Below are 19,395 nucleotides of genomic sequence, written 5' to 3'. Positions count from 1 at the left end.
ATGGACCTTCTCACTGTGGTTGCTGGGACTACGGTTTCTGCTATGACCTTGGGACTGCAATTACCAAATGCAGTTTGCACTCAGGTCTCCTTTGGTGAACAGTGGTCTAGTTCAACAAAGACTTCATGTAAAATCTATAATGAACTTTCTTTTACTTTCACACTATCCATTGTTACCCAGATGAGGATGGGTTCCCTTCTGAGTCTAGTTCCTCTCAAGGTTTGTTTCTCATATCTTAGTGAGTTTTTCCTTGCCACCGTCTTGCTCAACAGGGATTAATCCATACACTTAAAATCTGTATCCTGTGTTTTACATGTTTCTGTAAAGCTGCTTTGAGACAATGTCAACTGTAAAAACCGCTATACAAATTAAATTGAATTGAATTGAATAAAGGCTTCTTCTTCTAGATTTTTATCCAACAGAACGTGACCCTTTCACCATCGTCCCACCAATCTGTTTCACACACACACACACACACACACACACACACAGACACACACACAGAGAGAGAGAGAGAGAGAGAGAGAGAGAGAGAGAGAAAATCAAACACAGAACTTCCTGTAAGTAATGGCAGCTGGTGGTTTGATTATTATTTATTATTTCATATAAGCATATTGAATTCGCTTGTATTTTCAATTGACTTTCAGAATGACTGAACATTTATTTATTTATTTATTTATTTAAATTGATTTATCTATCTATCTATCTATCTATCTATCTATCTATCTATCTATCTATTAAAACCATTACATTTTTCAGCAGGGTATTTATTTAACATATAATTAATAATGTCCGTATTTACAAAGTTCTTTATATGCACTAGAAGGCTTTTAAAAGTTAATCTTCATACTACCTGGTATTGGATAGAAAAGAAAACCAGTCGTATAGTCCATCCCTAGTCGTCATGGCCAGCTCGAATGCGCATGCGCAATCCACCCTTTTTCCCCACTACCCCTCCTCTTAGCAACAGAGCAGCAGCAAATATGGCTGCCCCCAGTAACGCTGAGCGCTCTCCTGAGAGGTCGGCGCCGCTGAAGACGCCGAAAACCGAGCTTCCATCTCCCGAATCGGACGAGCTAAGTGATGGCAACCAGTATCATTCTGACCCATCCGCTCCCAACAGATTACCCTCTCTGAATGTGTCCATATCAGCGCTGGGGGCCGGAGGCGGCTCGGCCTCTGCCTCCAACAACAGCAGCAGCAGCGTCGCTGGCGGTGGCGGCGGCGGCGGCTTCACGGTGTGTCGCGGCATGTCATGGACTCCATCCGAAACCAACGCGCTCATCGCTGTGTGGGGTAACGAACGACTCGCCGAGGCCCGCATGCAGCAGCTGGAAGTTGCAGGGACGGTGTTTTCCGGCAAGGCGCCCGGACCGGCCATGTATGAGCGGGTTTCCAGAGCCTTGTCAGAGCTCGGATATGACAGGACTCCGTCTCAGTGCAGGGAGAGGATGAAGGTAATGTCAAATTGCCAATGGAGCCGAGCAGCGCTCAGGTTACGGTTCATACACAACCTAGACCTTTAACAGTGTTAGCTGTAATATTAGCGTTGATGTTTGCTACTAGATTGTTGAGGAAGATGTCAAAACCAAAATACAGAGTCTGTGACTGATGTAACATATTAACATGCCTGGTGTTCCAGATAGATCTTTGTTACTAACTTTGTCTTTTATTATTGTCTATTATTAACACATGACCTACTAATAAATGGCTAGTGAGTGCTTTTCAATAGTATAATTTAATCATTTCCACAGTATATAGGCTACACCTGATAACCTGTTGTGGTGAATTTTATGGTGTGTACCTGGTTTTGTATATATGACACGTGTGTGTTTACATAGCACTTTAATGTAACATGGATCATCCTTTTAATTGTGGTCTGTGGCGTGTAAGTTTGATGCTTCCATTAGTTTTAAGCATGTTAAACTGTGAAAGTCAGGACACAAAGACAGTGCCAAACCACAGTCTTTTCCCCATGATACACACTTTCAGGACCAGATAAGTACTACGTATAGTTTAACCTAATACAGTAATTCTAGGTTGTGTGTGTATATAGAGGACTTTAGCACGCTACTCTGTATTAAATACAGTAGACATATATGATATGATGGGCTATCCTAAACAAGTTGTGCACTGGTTTCAGAATCCACTCCCTAACAATTTATCGTTTGTGTCAGTAGCTGTGGAGAGATTAACAACGCTGAGTCTCTTTCTGTAATATACAACAAGCTTGGAGACACTTGTGTGAGGGATCTTATTACACTCGTCCATACAGAACATTTTAGCTACTTTATTTTGATGGATAGATGGATGGTACCACTTAGAAACCATGAAGATGGCTTTGGACTGCAATTGTCACAAACAGTTTTGCACTCAAGTCTCCGTCAGTGAACAGGTGATAACTTCAACAAAATACACTTCGTGTTAAAACTGTAATGAATTTCCTGGTTATACAATTTCAACTTTTTGACCAGGTAGTACATAGTTATAGAAGAGAATTATTTATAATTGCAGTCTGCTGTCACCCAGATGAGGATAGGTACCCTTTTTAGTCTGTTTCCTCTGATGGTTTCTTCCTCATATCATGTCCGGGTGTTTTTCCTTGCCACCGTCACCTCTAGCTTGCCCATTAGGGATGTGTTTATAAATGTACAATTTCTATACTGAATTTATATATTTCTGTAAAGCTGCTTTGTGACAATGTCCATTGTTAAAAGCACTATACAAATAAAATTTAATTGAATATTCTTAGGTGGGACGTTGGGGGGACGTTCTTAGGCTAGCACGTACACCCAGGGTATGGATCTTCTCATCCCGTCTGCCGTTGACTTGAGAGTTCTTGACAGCAGACCCCCCGTTGACAGCAGCTCCGCTGGAGGATCGCGCATCCTCCAGTCTCTTCGGGGGTCGCATGTTCTTGTAGTCCGCTGCTGCCTTGTAGTCAGTTTCAGCCATTCTCTCGCTGCTCCTGGTCTCCCACCTCCGGGTGAACACCTCCCCCCGTTGAGGCAGTAACGCCTCACCCATAACAATGCACCCAGCTCTTTTCCTGTGAATAGATAGCTTCATACATAATAGTTAGTGGTCTCATATATGTTTTTGATTCATCTGCAATTACTCCAGTGGCAGTCCATCATAAGGAACAGACACAGACATGGGTTGACCCGTAAGCATTTCATGCGGTGTTAGATACATATTGCTGTTAGTCCGCATGGAGTGACGTAATAACGATAGGTCATTAGTGCAAGAGGTAGAGCATCTACCGAAATATGTTTAGTATCAGCACAAATTACGTTAACTTGAGATGGTATGCCAGATCTAGGACCTATCCCTGGTCAAGAAAAAAAAAAATGTTTTTTTTTGAGCACAAATATCACACTCAGTTTATCCTCCACCGTTGCCTGTAAATACAGAGATCATTCCTCTACCTTCCCCCTCGCACACTGGTTAAAATCATGGGCATCTGTAATGCATGCAGTGAGAAGTGCAGTAGGTACAATCAGAATTTAATTAAACTATTTGCTCAGTAAGTGGCGTTCCAACGATTTTTCTAAAACCGCATTGCATTCAAACAACTCCAAACAGACGACACAATCCATGGGCCTAAACGTCAGTATTTATTTTTATATATATATATATATATATATATATATATATATATATATATATATATATATATATATAAAAGCAATTCTACCCTTAACTAGGTTGCACTCTGTAGTGCTAGCTTTTAATTCAACCAATTGGGCAGAACAGGGTGTTCATAATGTTTGTAACATGTCAGACCCGAAACTTTTAAGCTCGAGGAAATATGAATTTCGGCTAGGCAACCGTGAGTGTTCTCAGTGACTGACTCCACAGAATTAATTAGGCACTACAACACATTGGTGTGTTAGGCACACTAATAGGTTTAAGAATTTCATTTTGGGTGGCACATAGATTAACCCCATATCCCCATATCAGGTTCTTTCAAAATAGAAATGACCTGGTGTGATGAATGTAAGATCGATGTGTGAGAGAGCAATTTTCCCAGTGATCTGCACTAAGAGAGCATCTCCAGTCGCAGCACACACAGTGCTGGCAATCCTTGTGCCACCGAATCCAATGTTTTCAATACATAAACCACAGCCCTGTAAGCGCCCCACACTCCTGAGCCGGGACCCCCCCAGCGGCGCCCTCCCAGCCACATATAAGACAAAGTCTTTGTTGATGTTTTCTAACCATAGTACAGGTGCAAAGCATAAGTCCATTCAGTGTCAGGCTGGTCCAAAGAACACCCAGATCTCAGGATTTTGTCCTGTAGAGAGCAATCAGTGATCCACTACAGACCATACTTGATAACGTCCAGGAACATTTGTTGTGCTTTTATGGGGCGGAGGATGACCCCAATCATGTCCTGTCGGCCTTGGGAGCGTGCAAGGGAGTCTATGACCACAGAGGAGTACACCGCAGGGGAGCCCACAGCCCCCGAAGGAGACGCTCCCAGGTGTACTACTGATCTAGGAATGTTAAGGGGAGTAACGGCCTTGAGCTCTCACATGCAGTCACTTGGAAAAAGCGCTGATCAATAATAATATCATGTGGAATGGAATGGGTTACAGTTGGGACATCTTATATATATTCTATATACAACATACTATAAATAATGGAGCTACTGGGATGACTAGTTAGTTGACTGCGTAACTTTTCTGTAAAATACCATCCTCTTCCAGCCTTAAACATTGGTTACTGGGTGGGTTGGTTGTATTGCAGAACTTATCGCAGTTGTTATCTCAGCTTGCTGTAATAATGCTAGACTCAGTGGGCATGTTCCTTCATCCTTTTCTGAGGATTGAAGATATTGTTTACAGGACACAGGATGACTATACTTCACTTTAGCTTATTACAGTGTATATGCTACTTGCCGTGCTTTAACCTTATGTAGCCCACAATGTGCCAGGTATGTTAGCGCGTTCAGGATGAGGGGTGGCATCATCACTGCCCACTTTGGAAACCGGAGACAGACAACTGGGAACACACAACTGCAAAACCCATCATTAAATGTTCAATTTATGCCCCAGATCTAGGCCTATTAAAACGGTGAATACTTATCAAGTGACTTACTGTACACTGATTTTAATAATGCAGAAAGCCATTCAAAAACAATTCAAAATGAGGAGTTCAGTTTTTAACGTATTAAGACTTCTGATGTTTACAGAGCACTCAAATTGTTCGATATAAACAAATCACAAGGCCCTGATTGTGTGGAGTCTGTATTTCTAAACTTAGCAGTTGATATTATTTCATCTCTTTTAACTTATCATTTTAATCTTTCATTAGACAACGGGGTTATACCAGAAATTTGGAAATCAGCTTATTTATTTATTTATTTTATTTCTTATTAAACCAGGGAAATCCCACTATATTAGATCATTACATTCTAATCCCAAAGCCTCCTGTCCTATGTCCCTTTTAGAAAGCCTTTTCAGTGAACCGTTGACATGTTATCAGTTAGCAAAAAAGTCTAAGGTCATATAAACACATCAGCACAACAGCTGTTTTGAAAGTCCTAAAACAATGTCACGGTACCTTCTGCACTTCCCTGTTTGTCGATTTTAGTCGACACAGTGGATCATGAAATATTGCTGAAGAGATTAAATAATGTTGGTCTATCAAATCATTTAAAAATTATTAAAGTAATCTCAACTTCTGTAATCAAAGGAATAACACCTCTCATAAAGGGGTCTTCCACTCTCATGTTTAGTTAATCTGTAAAAGAGTTCTAGTCTGTTGACTTTAAAAATGCAAACCCAATTGGCAAAGATACATTCTTATCCCTTCCTGATTTTCATTCACCAGAAGGATATTGAGAAAGGAAAACAAAATTCCTTTAGTCTAGGACTATTTGTGGTATACACTAACCTAACATATTAATATCCCACCTGTGCTAACGAGTGATAATCCCAATAATACAGAGTAAACAGAGTAAACGAGGTTGAGATCTAGATATGTATTTACAGTCCTCTAGTCACTTTTATCCCACTAATTTTTATTCAAAACAACCTAGTGAATTTGGTTTTATGTGTACAACAATAGTGTTTAGTCTAAATGGTAAACATGCATGCACCCCTTTGTCCCTTATTAACTTATAACTGTATCACACTCAAAATATCACTTAGACCCTTCATACATGACATTTAAATTTTGTTCACTTTATTTAAATATATCTAATTAGGAGTAATGTGAATATGTATTTAACTTAGTCTAAAATAAAATTTATCATCTATGAGCTTTATTTCAATTTACCACCAATTTGTTTCCTTGGCTGAGCACCCAATTGTGAAAGGCATAAGATTCCTCCTATAAATGTATCCATTTCATTTAAACTGTATTTGACCATATTAAGGTAGTGTTAGATCTACTCATGTCACAAACCACATTTCCCATCCTGCACTGTGGTCCACAAACATGGCTGGCTGCCATGGACTGCAATTCCCAGATCACACACACCTGCATCCAATTCTCAGCTCAGTCACAGTTACCATATAAAGATTTATCAATTCACTTCACAGATTGTGCAGTATATGCTCCATTCCGAGAGTTTGTGACCACTGCTCTGTATTATTTAAATATTGCAACTCGTATACTTTGTATGACATATCCATAGCACACCGTATAATTAATATATATATATATATATATATATATATATATATATATATATATATATATATATATATATATAAAATATGTATATATATATTTGTATATTTACACAACTACTTTATTCTATTCACCAATCTACAGTTCAGAAAAGAAACAAATCACTTCAAACTACACTGTTGTAAAAAGACTGTAATTAAACTAACTCACAAACTCACATCAGCACAACATGTCAGCAAAAGGAACCATTATGCAAGGCTGCCTAATCCAGATACTCGTACTCCCTGCAAAACCCGAATTCCACATTAAGTAATCACCACCTTATTCTAATGTTACGGACTCAGATATCACATCTGTAACAGGCGTACAACACCTTACAGAGAGTTTAAAATGTGCAGACTACTACTGCCATCTGATCTTACTAATTACTCATCACTGGACATAACCAGCATTTAAAGAGAAAATATGCAGGAATTATTCCTCATTATGCAACCTGAATACCACACGCCAGAAGAACTCACACTTACACTGCTTAACAATGTATAGACACGTACCCGTATAGGAATCACCGATACACAAATTAGTTATGGTTATTCCAGCTCTTGTTAGCGAGTCAGTTCACTGGACTTACTTACATTTAATACTGCTGTGAAGGTACAGTGCTCTCTAAAACCAAATGTTTAGGCTCAACATTATCTCAACAGGGGGGATGTGACCTAGCCTGATACGGACCACATTGGTCCTTGTGATCAGGCAGAGACTGTAACCTCGGGTCTGTTTTACTTTTCAGGGTTTTTTTTTTTATTATTAATTTGTTAAGTACATCACTCACAAGGAACAGGTTCAAATGTCAGCTGATCAATTTTATCATTAGTCAGGCAAAGATGTCGATATGCCTGTGCAGAAGAAACAACGTGGCACAACACATAAACTGCCATAAAAGTTCTCTCCGGACACATAAAATCAATAATACTGATTGATTTTAACTTTTACAGAAATATGTTTAAGCATTTATTTATATATATATATATATATATATATATATATATATATATATATATATTGAGTCACCTTGACTTTAATGTGTAGTGTGAAATTTGATAACTAAAAGATTGTAAAAAGGGAGAAAAAAATCTCTCGCATGCGCTCTCTCCCTCTCTTGCGCGCTCTGTGTTTTAGATGAACGTCATCATGGGACTCAAAACACTTTCATTCAGTTTCCAAACAGGGAAACACACGGAATTCAAATTAAAATTAAAAGAATGATTTGGAGCTCTGGCGCGCATGCTTCTGACCAGCCGTGTACCAAATCTAAATATGGAACTGTATACAATCCGCTCAACACAGTCTCAATCCAGTCTCGTGTCATGCCAGGAGACTGAGGAGCCAGGCCGGACGGAGACCCTCCCTCATAACTTGGAACATGCACAGTAACACCATAATACTAAACAAACAATAAACACACACAAAACTCTTTCAGGCGAACCACACAGACAGTTTTGCAAAACACCAATCATTTTTGAGTTATGACAACTTTAAATTAATTTCAACCAACGAACCACACTGAGTTGGAGAAATCACCTTTTCCTCTACAGTCAAATGTATTCAATTAAACTCATTTAATAATCTGTATAATAAACACAAGTTTTTAACTTGATTACTCATAAAAATCATGTTGTTCCAACTAGTTTTTCCACATTATTTAAAAGGAACTTAAGTGTTATGTACTTTACCATAATGGTGAACACAATTTTTTTATAACTTACTAACTTCAAGTTATATAACAATAGTTACTAAAATACTACAAATATTATACCTAACATCTCTGCAGGATTTATAGACAAGGTACTGAATGAAATGAGCAATATAGACAAAAAAAGAAACACTCTGTGTCGACTACTTTTTATCTCTCATAGAACGATCCACAGCCCAAAGGCTGCTGAAAGAGCAAGCTGACTACAATTGAGCTATTGAGATTATAAGGCTGTATGTGTGAATGACAAACCAAACCATGTATTCTATAATCTGGGTTAAGACCTCCTTTTAGGCCTACAGAAAACTATTCCTTTTTTTTTATCTCTCTGCTCACATGTCATAAAAGAGAAACCCTTTGTTATAACTTAATTTATGGAATATAAATGAAAGGTCCAAATGGACTTTCTCCTCCACATTTCGAGTGTCTGACTCACTCATTTCTCAACAATGGCTTCTGGGGCCTGAAAATGCACACTTTTTTCCCACCTTCAGTCTTCCTTTTCCCCTGGATCACACAATCTGGGAATATGTTGTTATATATTACAGGTCTAGAAGTTCTCATCTACACAATGGGCAGTCGGGAAGATGTCTAAAATATTTACAATGTTCTTGACTGCTCCCCAATTTTTAAAACATTCATACAGTAGTTACTGATACCAAAGTAATTATAATGCAAACAGTCCCACCCGACTCACACAAAGTCTGTACCAAATTCAAAACATTCACTGAAAAAGCAGAAATATCGCACAACGTTCTGTGTCACCCATCTCAATCTGAAGAGCGCACACAGTTTTTTTTTGGTTTTTTTTTTTTTTTTTTTTTTCTCTTTCCTTTCACACAGAAGCAGGCCTGCACAGAAAAGAACACACACTCACTCACACTTATCTCCAAAACTAATTTTTGGAGTTTATCACACACGCATGCAAGCTCTCACACCAATATTATATTCACACACTGTTACACCTATTTATATTATCACACACACATTTGTTAATACACATTCATACACCGGGCACGCTTCTCTTGATGGGTCCTTTCCCTGAGTTGCGTGACCCGGACCTGGGCCCAGGATTTATACCCCTCTCTATCCAGACCTGGACTCAATCCAGCGGTATTAGGCGTCCCCACCAATGCAGCCGCCACCTCGAGTAGCCAGTATCTGGGATTTGAGGCCTCATATCCACCTGCTTCCTATCCAGCCCTGGAATTTTTAACCAGCGGTATTGCAGGACTTTCACTCACGCAACACATATACAATTTCATTAAACAACCTTATACACCTTATACATAACCCTTATACAATCACATATCGGTTCACACTTCTCTTACCTTTTCTCACTCACTCAAGGTTCTTTTGGAGACCAACTTAGTCTTGCTTCCCACTCGTGACAACAGATCACTAAGACAGAGCTTTGAAATAACAGGCATCTGCAGTGTTTTTTTCCTACACGGCCTATCTGTTGCCTTAGAGAGTGAAGTCCCATGGGAGAGATTACAGACGTACGGGTCTTAGCCCAGTCCCATCTGGGGTGCCAAATGCTGGCTCAAATTTAGCCTATTACCTAAAAACACTTAAAATTCAACATAGAAGCAAATACTCACCTCTCCGAATCCAGTTGGAGATAGAAAAAAGACGCCAGCCGTGAGTGAGAAGAAGCAAGGGTCCAGATTTATTGGTTCCGTTCCACCACACGAGATCCACACCGATGAGAATTCTCAGAAGTGATCTGACACCCGGAGCTCAAGCTCCAGTATTTATACTGTATTTATACAGTAGATAACCAATATATTTCAGAAAGACTATGATATCAATACCAATAGGGTTAAAAAAGAGCTCATCTACATTACCATTAGGTTTTGAAGGAGGCCTTTCCAATTTACCATTAGGTTCTGAAAGAGGCCTTTCCAATTTACCATTAGGTTCTGATAGAGGCCTTTCCAATTTACCATTAGGTTCAAAAGTGGAGAGAGACAAAACAATTTAGAGAGACCTTGGTCTCACTCTTATCTCGCGGGGTCAGCTTGACTCAGCTACCCTTATAAATGGCTCCTCATGGTTTTCTCTTAAAATTAAGGCCTTCCTTGTGAGACAAGAATCTTCACCATCTGAATTATGAGTAAGTTACATTTTTCTGTATTTCTGGTTTATAATTTATTTTCATATTTGCTCTATATCTCTATTTTATATATAGTTATACTGCTTGCAAAATGGTTTACTGTACTTCCTACTTCATAATATCATTATATTACTCTTCTACTATCCTACATATCCTACTACTCTTTATTTTTATAAAGAGTATATATTTTATTATTATAAGATATTACCCTTATAATATCTTAATACAGCTTTTTATTATTCTTATAAAGTTATAATGTTGTGTGTGTGTGTGTGTGTGTGTGTGTGTGTGAGAGAGAGAGAGAGAGAGACAGAGAGAGTGTGTGTGTGTGTGTGTGTGTGTGTTATGTCTACATGCCCGCCCTTGACTGTACGAGAGTGTGTGTGTGTGTGTGTTTGCACTCCTCAGCTCTTATAATAAAATAAATAAATTTATGTAATAAAATTACATATTACTCATACTAGGTCTCCCTCATGTTTATTTCATGTCATTTTTATCCACAACACCTTCCACCTCTATTTCAGACCAAACTTTTTCAGTAGAGTTCAAGTCTACAAACTGAGATGGTCATAGATTTTGTGTTTCTTTAACCAAATCTGTGTTGCTTTGGAAGTACAGTACAGTTGCAATCAAAATTCTTCAACCCCCATTGCAAATCAGGTTTATTCTCAAAATTTACAGACTTTCAGGTGTTTGCAGTGAACAAATCAAACAAAAGCAATTGAAATAGTTTAACACAATGAATGCTTCAAGTGGTTTCCCCAAATTCAACTGAAAATGCAACTTATTATGACTTCTCCAGTTTTAAAATTATTCAACCCCCTGACTAGAATCCCTCACAACAGCACAAATATGCAAACACACCTGATGCAACTAATCAAGGGCTTCATTAGTTGCACCAGGTGTGATTGCGCTGGAACACATGAAATACCTCAACTGGCTAGGGACAGAAAATGAATGAAATTCCTGAACAGAGCAGAAAGAGGAAGCTATAAACGGTTGCAACCAGATTTCAGAGAAGGCAGGTTGTGAAAAACCCTCGAGTGACTGCAAAAGACCTGCAGCAAGACTTGGTGGCAACCGGCACCGAGGTTTCAGTGAGCACAGTATGGCGCGTACTAAACGCAGGAGGTTTCCATCCAGAACTCAAAGATGTACACCACTACTGAACCAAAAGCACAAGAAAAGTCGTCTCAGAATCATATAAATACAGTTGCAATCAAAATTATTCAACCCCCATTGCAAATCAGGTTTATTCTCAAAGTTTACAGACTTTCAGGTGTTTGCAATGAACAAATCAAACAAAAGCAATTGAAATAGTTTAACACAATGAATGCTTCAAGTGGTTTCCCCAAATTCAACTGAAAATGCAACTTATTATGACTTCTCCAGTTTTAAAATTATTCAACCCCCTGAATAGAATCCCTCACAACAGCACAAATATGCAAACACACCTGATGCAACTAATCAAGGGCTTCATTCGTTGCACCAGGTGTGCTTGAGCTGGAACACATGAAATACCCGAACTGGCTAGGGGCAGAAAATTGATGAAATACCTGAACAGAGCAGAAAAAGGAAGCTAACAACGGCTGCAACCAGATTTCTGAGAAGACGGGTTGTGAAAAACCCTCAAGTGATTGCAAAAGACCTGCAACATGCACTGAGGTTTCAGTGAACACAGTATGGTGCTTATTGCTCATGAGGAATTGGCTAAGATTCCTTAGGAACGCTGCCATAAACTATGCATCTCATTTGCAGCAGGTCATAACAGCAAAAGGGTGCTCTAACTACTAAAGATGCTTGTCATGAAGGGGTTGAATAATTTTGAGATTGGAGAAATCATTATCAGTTGAATTTTATGTTGAATTTGGGAAAACCACTTGAAGCATTCTTTGTGTTGAACTATTTCAATTGCTTTTGTTTGATTTGTTCATTGCAAACAGTTGAAAGTCTTTAAATTTAGACTATAAACCTGATTTCCAATGGGGTTTGAATAGTATTGATTGCAACTGTATTTATATGATTCTGAGACGACTTTTCTTGTGCTTTTGGTTGTGACATCCACAAGAATCAATGAAAGCATGTATATTTAAATCTTTGGGGTCTTTTTTCCCGTCCTTCACCATTTTCCTCATTGTGCTGTTGGACAGTGTGCTCATGGGTCCAGTTGCTTGCAAGTTTCCTTCTGTTTCAAATATAGTAAGTTTTTTGTTATGGGCCGAAATGTGCTTAATGATATCTTTAACTGTTTGTGTACCTTTTTCTAATCCGTTGCTTGATTTATGCAGGCCAACAACAGCCTGCACATCTGTGCATTGTGGATGACAAAGGGATTTACCATGTGTGTAACCTCATATTTATACCTCAGGGAAACAGGATATGGTTTAAAGCAACATCAGAGTTTCTGGGGACTGAAAAATAGTGTACATTTTTCCAAGGATGACCATTTGTTTATTTAAAGTATTCCTTAAGGGTGTCAGTAATTTTGAGACATATATTTTTGAGAGAAAATAACTATTATTTGGAACATACTATTAATTTAAAAAGTTCCAGTGAGAATTTTCTTTGTTAGAACAAAGATAAACAGCTTCATCTATGGTTTGAGTGGAAATGTTACATTATTCTGTGTATTCTTTGAGTGCCCATAATTATAGAGCGCAATGTATACTAGTATGATCACAGTTGGTAATTGAATTCATGGATAGCCTATAATTAGAATTTGGTATTGTGATCCTAATAGGGAATGTTGTCTTGGTTGCTCATAGACACTACGGCGATGCTACAGCCGCGTGAAGGAACACGGCATTGGGAAGAGGAAGAGCAGTTACTCCATCGAGCAGCTGGAGAAAGTGTTCGGCCAAGGCGGCTGGGACTCTCAGAGCTGCCAGCCCGTGCTGATTAACAGCAGCGGCCTCTATCAGGAGATGGAGTCGGACGGAAGCACGATGGAGGACTACCCTCAAGAGGACTGGTGCAGCCAGGATCTTTCTGCAGCTTTCCAGGAGGGAGAGATTGAAGCTGGTAAGTAAAGCGTAATCTGTACACTTTACAAGATAAGCTGAAAATAAACTTTGCTGCTAGGGTGCAGGAATGTGTGTGGAGGTGCAGATAGTTCCTTCACTGCACATTCATACAGAGTAACTCAAGCCATTCACAGAGTTCACATTTTCAAAATTCAAAACACTCACTGGCCACTTTATAAGGAACATCTGTTCACCTGCTCATTCATACAATTCAATCATAACATCATGAAGATACAGGTCAAAAGCTTCAGTTAAAGTTCACATCAAACATCAGAATGGGTAAAAATGTGATCTAAGTGACTTTGACATGGTATGGTGCCAGATGAGCTGGTTTGTGTATTTCAGAAACTGTTGATCTTCTGGGAATTTCACACCCAACAGTCTTTAGAGTTTGGAAAGCTAAATAAATAAATAAATCCAGTGAGCAGCAGTTCTGCGGACTTAGAGAGAGAACAGAGGAGAATGACCAGACTGGTTTGAGCTGATAGAAAGACTATGGTAACTCGATTAAAAATTCTTTACACCCGTGCTGAACAGAAAAACATCTCACAACATGCTGAACCTCAAGTTGGATGGGCTACAACAGCAGAAGACCACAGAGTTCTACTCCTGTCAGCCAAGAACAGGAATCTGAAGCTACAGTGGGTACACCATTTTCAAATTTGCTGCATTTGATTTGCACTGAAACTCTACCACCAGCAGAAACTTGTTTTCAGAAATATTTGTACTTTTGTACTTTTTCTACTTCCGCTTTTATTCAACTATTGAAGCAGTTACCTAAGTAGCAAATACTATTTTGAGGACTCAAACCTACCTTAGGTCTGATTGGAAAGGTGTACAGAGCTGCCCACCACATTCATGCCACTGAAAGGTTAACCCTGTAGAACCTAGAGAAGGTGCATGGTGATGCCCAGGTAGAAGCAGAGACTTCCAGAAGCTGCATGTCTTTGAGTCATGCCCATAAGGGGGAGGCCCTCGTCGTAGAGTGGCATGTCGTGGTCGGGGCCGGCCATATGTGGATCACCCAGTCGACCAGTCTCTGTTTAGACAGGGGACCTCTGCACATCTTTCCCCAATCACAAACAAACAGCTGATCTGATGGAATAGGTGTCCGGTACACGTAGTACCATAGCGCTTGTATTGGGCATAACAAGAAACTCTCTGCAGGTTTACTTTCATGCAACCCTGTTGTAAATTGAATAGTTATTTGGGTGAAATGAACCGAAGCACGCACAGCCAAAGTGACCACTATGTAATAAAAACATTCCGTCTCCCCCCCTCCCCCCGAGAAAGAAGTGCACATGGTTTGCACACCTTTTTGTTTTCTATTGGTCACGCTTTCATGCTTCAAGTACACCACTATTAACCTTTTTTTTTAACGTGTTCCATTTGGATTGATATAATTTGTGCAAGGATCATATGTATTGCAAGTTAAATCATTTGGTCGGTTTATTAAGTCTATTGAAAAGAAAATGCATATATATATGGTATGCATAATAAAGCGTATGTAACAGGGTGCAAAGAAACGACTGAAGCCGCTACCCTCAGTGGCTTCAGTAGTGTATTGCGCTTTTTTAAATATTTTGTAAATAAAATGATGTTTCAAATATAAACAATAAAACACATTTATTTTTATAGGCATTATATAAATCATTTAACAGTTTTTAATGCAGTACTATTGTATTGCTGGATAATTGTTCACAAACCTGTGTATTGGGATACATATTGTGTATTGAAGAATCATGATATTATATTTTTGTCATATTGCCCACCGATGTTATCAACTATAAAAATACACATCAATGACATTTTTAAAACAACATAGTCGACATGCCGTCATAGACTAAGGGGGTGAGTGGACCAAAATGTAAACACATTTATTTAAATTGCTATATTCTCTATTAGAGCATTACTTTATTACAACATGAACTGTGTAAATTTTATGTCAATTATAATTGTGTAACTTTAATGTATCTCTTATGTCTTTCACAGAGGAAATCCAGCTTCCAAAGAACAAAGTTCTCCAGTTAAGACCGGAGGCTTCTGAGCATGCCCAGTAAGTATTTACTGTAGTCACTCTAGTATTTACTGTAGTCACTCTTTTTCCCCCCTAGAGGATTGTGTAGTAATCACATAGATTGATTTCACAATACCCAATGAGATGAATAGTTTGCGAACTTCATGACTATCATTTTTGTGCTATTCAGCTTTTATTTTCGATATCCTTTTGCCAAATGTTTGACAGGATTGTCTGCTCTTCAATAAATCACTGAGTATATGACAATACAAATCTCAGTAGTGTTTACAAATGCTAGTTTACTAGCAGTTAACTAGCAGTAGTATATGCAGATCTCAGTTTGTTTATTCATGCATAATTGATGATGCTGGCATGTGTAGAGGTATTCCAAGATCAGTTTTAGTAGATTTTTTTGGTATTAAAATAATAATATTTTAAATGTAATTTTTCAAATGACTTTTGTGAGTATATCTTTCTTTTATATGCGGGACGGCTGGATGATTGGATGATGTGTTTTTTTGTTTGTTTGTTTGTTTTGTTTAAAGCCCACATCGTGCTGTGATTTCCTGCAGGCGTCAGGAAGTGATGCAAAACGTGATGCGCATACTGGAATCGGTGGACGTCAAATGGGAGCACTTCCAGACGTGGACAGACTTCTCACGCTTGCACCTCTCCAACAAGCTGGCCATCTTCGGCGTGGGCTACAACACACGGTGGCGTGAGGAAATCCGCTACCACTACGCAGAGATCAGCTCGCAGGTGCCTCTCGGGAAGCGCCTTCGGGAGTACTTCAACCCAGAGAAGACAGAGGGCAGGGAGATCATGACTAAGGTGCAGAAGATGAACTGGAAGAATGTGTATTATAAATTTCTGGACATCACGATCAGTGAAGCGCGCTGCCTGGAGCTGCACATGGAGGTGGACTGGATTTCTATTGCACAAACAAGCTCTCCGGGTTACAGTAACGGATCGCAGTACCTGCTTCCAGGTGGCATTCCAAAAACCTATGGCCTCTACGCTGTCGGATATGAGGAGGAGGAGGAGACTAGTAGCTTTAGCTCAGAAAACAGTGGTTCTTTAGCTGGTGAACAAGATCGAGAACTTGGTGAGAGTGAGAATAAGCGAAGGAGGACTTCATCCAAAGTAACTTACTGCTACCTCGGCATAGCAGAAGATCGCACACTTCAGCAATGCCTCCTCCAGCACTTTCAGAGTTCAGGGAAGTGTGGTAGTCGTCCCGAGCCCGCCATCACCAGGTTTCTGCAGGATAACTGCTCCAGGGATGGGGGCTCCTCTTCCGTGTACATTAAATTTATTGAAGTGGAGCTGGACTTTCTCTCAGCTGGATCCCTGGTGGAATGTTTAGAAACGGCAATCGGGTATGCCTTGAAGTTCAACAAAAAGGACACCTTGTGACAACAAAATTTGTTCTGTGGATTTGCACGACTGTATTGAAGAGATCTCGACACAACTCGGCTTCCGATCTAGATTTTTCAGCTAGCAAAGAATAATTCTAGCGCTGAAACTGAGCAGCATCTATATCTTTTCAGTGTAGTTGTAACAGCAGTTTAACATGTTCAGGAAGGTTAATGTTCCTCCCTTGCAGTAGACTTAATCAGGGAGCTGTGGAACTGTTGAAGTTGAAATGGTGGACACAATGGCATCTAGACACTGCCATGTCCATTTTAAAACTGCCTTTATTTTTATCATCCTACCAGTGCTTCAAATGATTCAAGTGTATGTGGAGACATGGCACTTTTTAAATTTCCCCATCAGAGGAAAATGAAAGTTTATTGCTGTAAAGGTCTATATAATATATATTTATGAATATTGATGTTAAGCATTCCATTTTTCAGGAAATTGCGTTATGTTTTCAGTATATCGGTATTTGTTTTATATTTCTTTTTCTTGTGAACTCACACAGTGTCTTTATGTATAACTGTTTCCAGATCACGGTATTGTTTACATGAATGGAAGAAAAAAACAAATAAATGAATAAATAGGACACTACATTTTATATTTCTCATTCATATTAAATAAGTGTTTTATGCATTATTCTTTTATAAATGGTAAATGGTCTGCACTTATTTAACTGTGCTTTTTTAACCTTAGCAGTTCTACAAAGCGCTTTACACTGTGTCTCATTCACCCCAGTGGTAGCAGAGCTGCCATGCAAGATGCTAGCTTGCCATCGGGAGCAACTTGGGGTTCGGTGTCTTGCCCAAGGACACTTCGGCATGTGTCGTGGGCCGGGAATCGAACTGCCAACCCTACGATTAGTGGACAACCTGCTCTACCACCAGAGCCACAGCTGCCCACTCAATATCAGTCAAAACTTGTGAAGTTAAAAAGTTAGTCCTTCATTTTCTCTCTTTTCTTTATTTTACTTTAAATTCTTTAAAGGTGAACAAATATAAATTGGTGATCCTATCAGAAATTCACACTGAATTACCAATAAGAATGGGCACAGGTGAAAAATTCAACTGAGTTGCCTCAATTAATGTTCATTTCTTTTAGTAATCATTATTTAAAAGGCAAGTAGTAAATGAAATTCTAACTTGATATCTATATCTAAAACACACTTTCTAATTGCAGTAGATGATGAAACATCAAGAAGAAATGGGCTACTACTTGCCTGCCTGCCTCTATTGTTATCGGGCTCTTAGGCCCGATTTGCACTGAACATGCACAACATTTTCAAAGAGGTGCTTCCTTTGCTGGTTACACTGCTAGCACCTAGGACCATTTGTGCATAAAGCTAATTGAGTGAAGGTAAGAAATAATACAATGTGTGGAAATATTACCTTAAATACAAGATTGAAACAAAAATGAGTATTCAAGTAAATGCAATGTCATGCAGTCAGCAAAGAAATCTTGTAAAAACAGTCTGTAGCCTAAGATACACTATATGGCCAAACGGTTGTGGATACCTGACCATCACAGCCATATGTGCTTGTAGAACATCTGATTCAAGATTTAGTTCCTGATTGCTGTTATAATAACCTCAACTCTTCTGGGAAGTAGGGCTGCACAATTATGGCCAAAATAATAATCACAATTATTGAGATCATGATTATTCATTTATTTTTAGGGACAACATTTTTATTGCACTTTCACGTTTAAATAAACAGACCTCTGCTTTCACTGCAGGTTATCCAAGTCAGGAGACACAGTGGAAAGCACGCATCTAATTTCAGCTGTTATGTTAAACCTAGATTGCAATTTTGATTTGATGCACACAAGGGCACTGTGCTAGCAAACGTTTAGTATTGTCAAATTAGTTGGGGTCACGTATTGCACGACGCACTATATTTTCATGAGCATAAAGATGATTTTACACCAAAAGTAGTTCAGCCTTCTCGCTTTAAGACTTGGAGCATTCATTTCTGTGCATTTGTGGACTAGTTTAGTAAATACCTGTAAATATTCTAAACATGCATTACCACTGTATATGATCATATAAAGTTTGTTAATCAAATGAGATTTTAATTTCTATGCTCTGTGGCAGTTCAGACTTTCATAAAGGTTGGATTTTAACTGATGGCACAGTGTGCAGTGCTGCAGGGGTTACAGACTAAAATATCACCTGCGTGCTGTTTAGACTGAAGGCATGCGCTGCAATAATATAGCGTGGATGTTGTAGTTTGTAGTGTTTAGTTAAAAGTTAGAGACCATGACCATACCACAATAATAATAATAATATTAATACACTTATTTAATTTTAAATAACCGTTGTGTGTGTTGGCAGTGACCAGTGTAAAGTCTGATTAACATGACAGCAGGTTGGACTGCTGTCACGTAATGGCGGCTGAGACAGAAGCAAGTGCAGGTAAGGCAGTTT

The 19,395-nt window shown here is 39.0% G+C and overlaps 1 protein-coding gene across 2 annotated transcripts; it reads left to right on the top strand.

Annotated features, from left to right (window-relative positions):
- The first annotated feature begins 880 nt into the window (after nucleotides 1-880).
- Nucleotides 881-17,898, top strand: LOC128620747 (myb/SANT-like DNA-binding domain-containing protein 2). 2 transcript variants are annotated; one of them, XM_053646007.1, is made up of 4 exons: nucleotides 881-1,457; nucleotides 13,280-13,535; nucleotides 15,530-15,593; nucleotides 16,127-17,898. In XM_053646007.1, the coding sequence occupies exons 1-4, from the start codon at nucleotides 918-920 to the stop codon at nucleotides 16,968-16,970; spliced, it is 1,704 nt and encodes a 567-aa protein (XP_053501982.1). In that variant the 5' UTR covers nucleotides 881-917; the 3' UTR covers nucleotides 16,971-17,898. The 2 variants fall into 2 exon arrangements, with proteins under 2 accessions (XP_053501982.1, XP_053501981.1); XM_053646006.1 differs by having other exon boundaries at nucleotides 16,100-17,898.
- The last annotated feature ends 1,497 nt before the right edge of the window (nucleotides 17,899-19,395 follow it).

This window comes from Ictalurus furcatus, chromosome 16 (assembly GCF_023375685.1).
Source record: "Ictalurus furcatus strain D&B chromosome 16, Billie_1.0, whole genome shotgun sequence".
NCBI lineage: Eukaryota > Metazoa > Chordata > Actinopteri > Siluriformes > Ictaluridae > Ictalurus > Ictalurus furcatus.
This window is presented reverse-complemented; position numbering and strand designations above follow the sequence as displayed.

Bases quoted from the DNA above. Each gene is read 5' to 3' on its own strand.
- LOC128620747 (XM_053646006.1), top strand. From the start codon at position 918: ATGCGCATGCGCAATCCACCCTTTTTCCCCACTACCCCTCCTCTTAGC. The intron at 1,458-13,279 runs GTAATGTCAAAT...GGTTGCTCATAG, and splicing joins AGTGCAGGGAGAGGATGAAG to ACACTACGGCGATGCTACAG. The intron at 15,594-16,099 runs GTAAGTATTTAC...TTTTGTTTAAAG, and splicing joins GAGGCTTCTGAGCATGCCCA to CCCACATCGTGCTGTGATTT.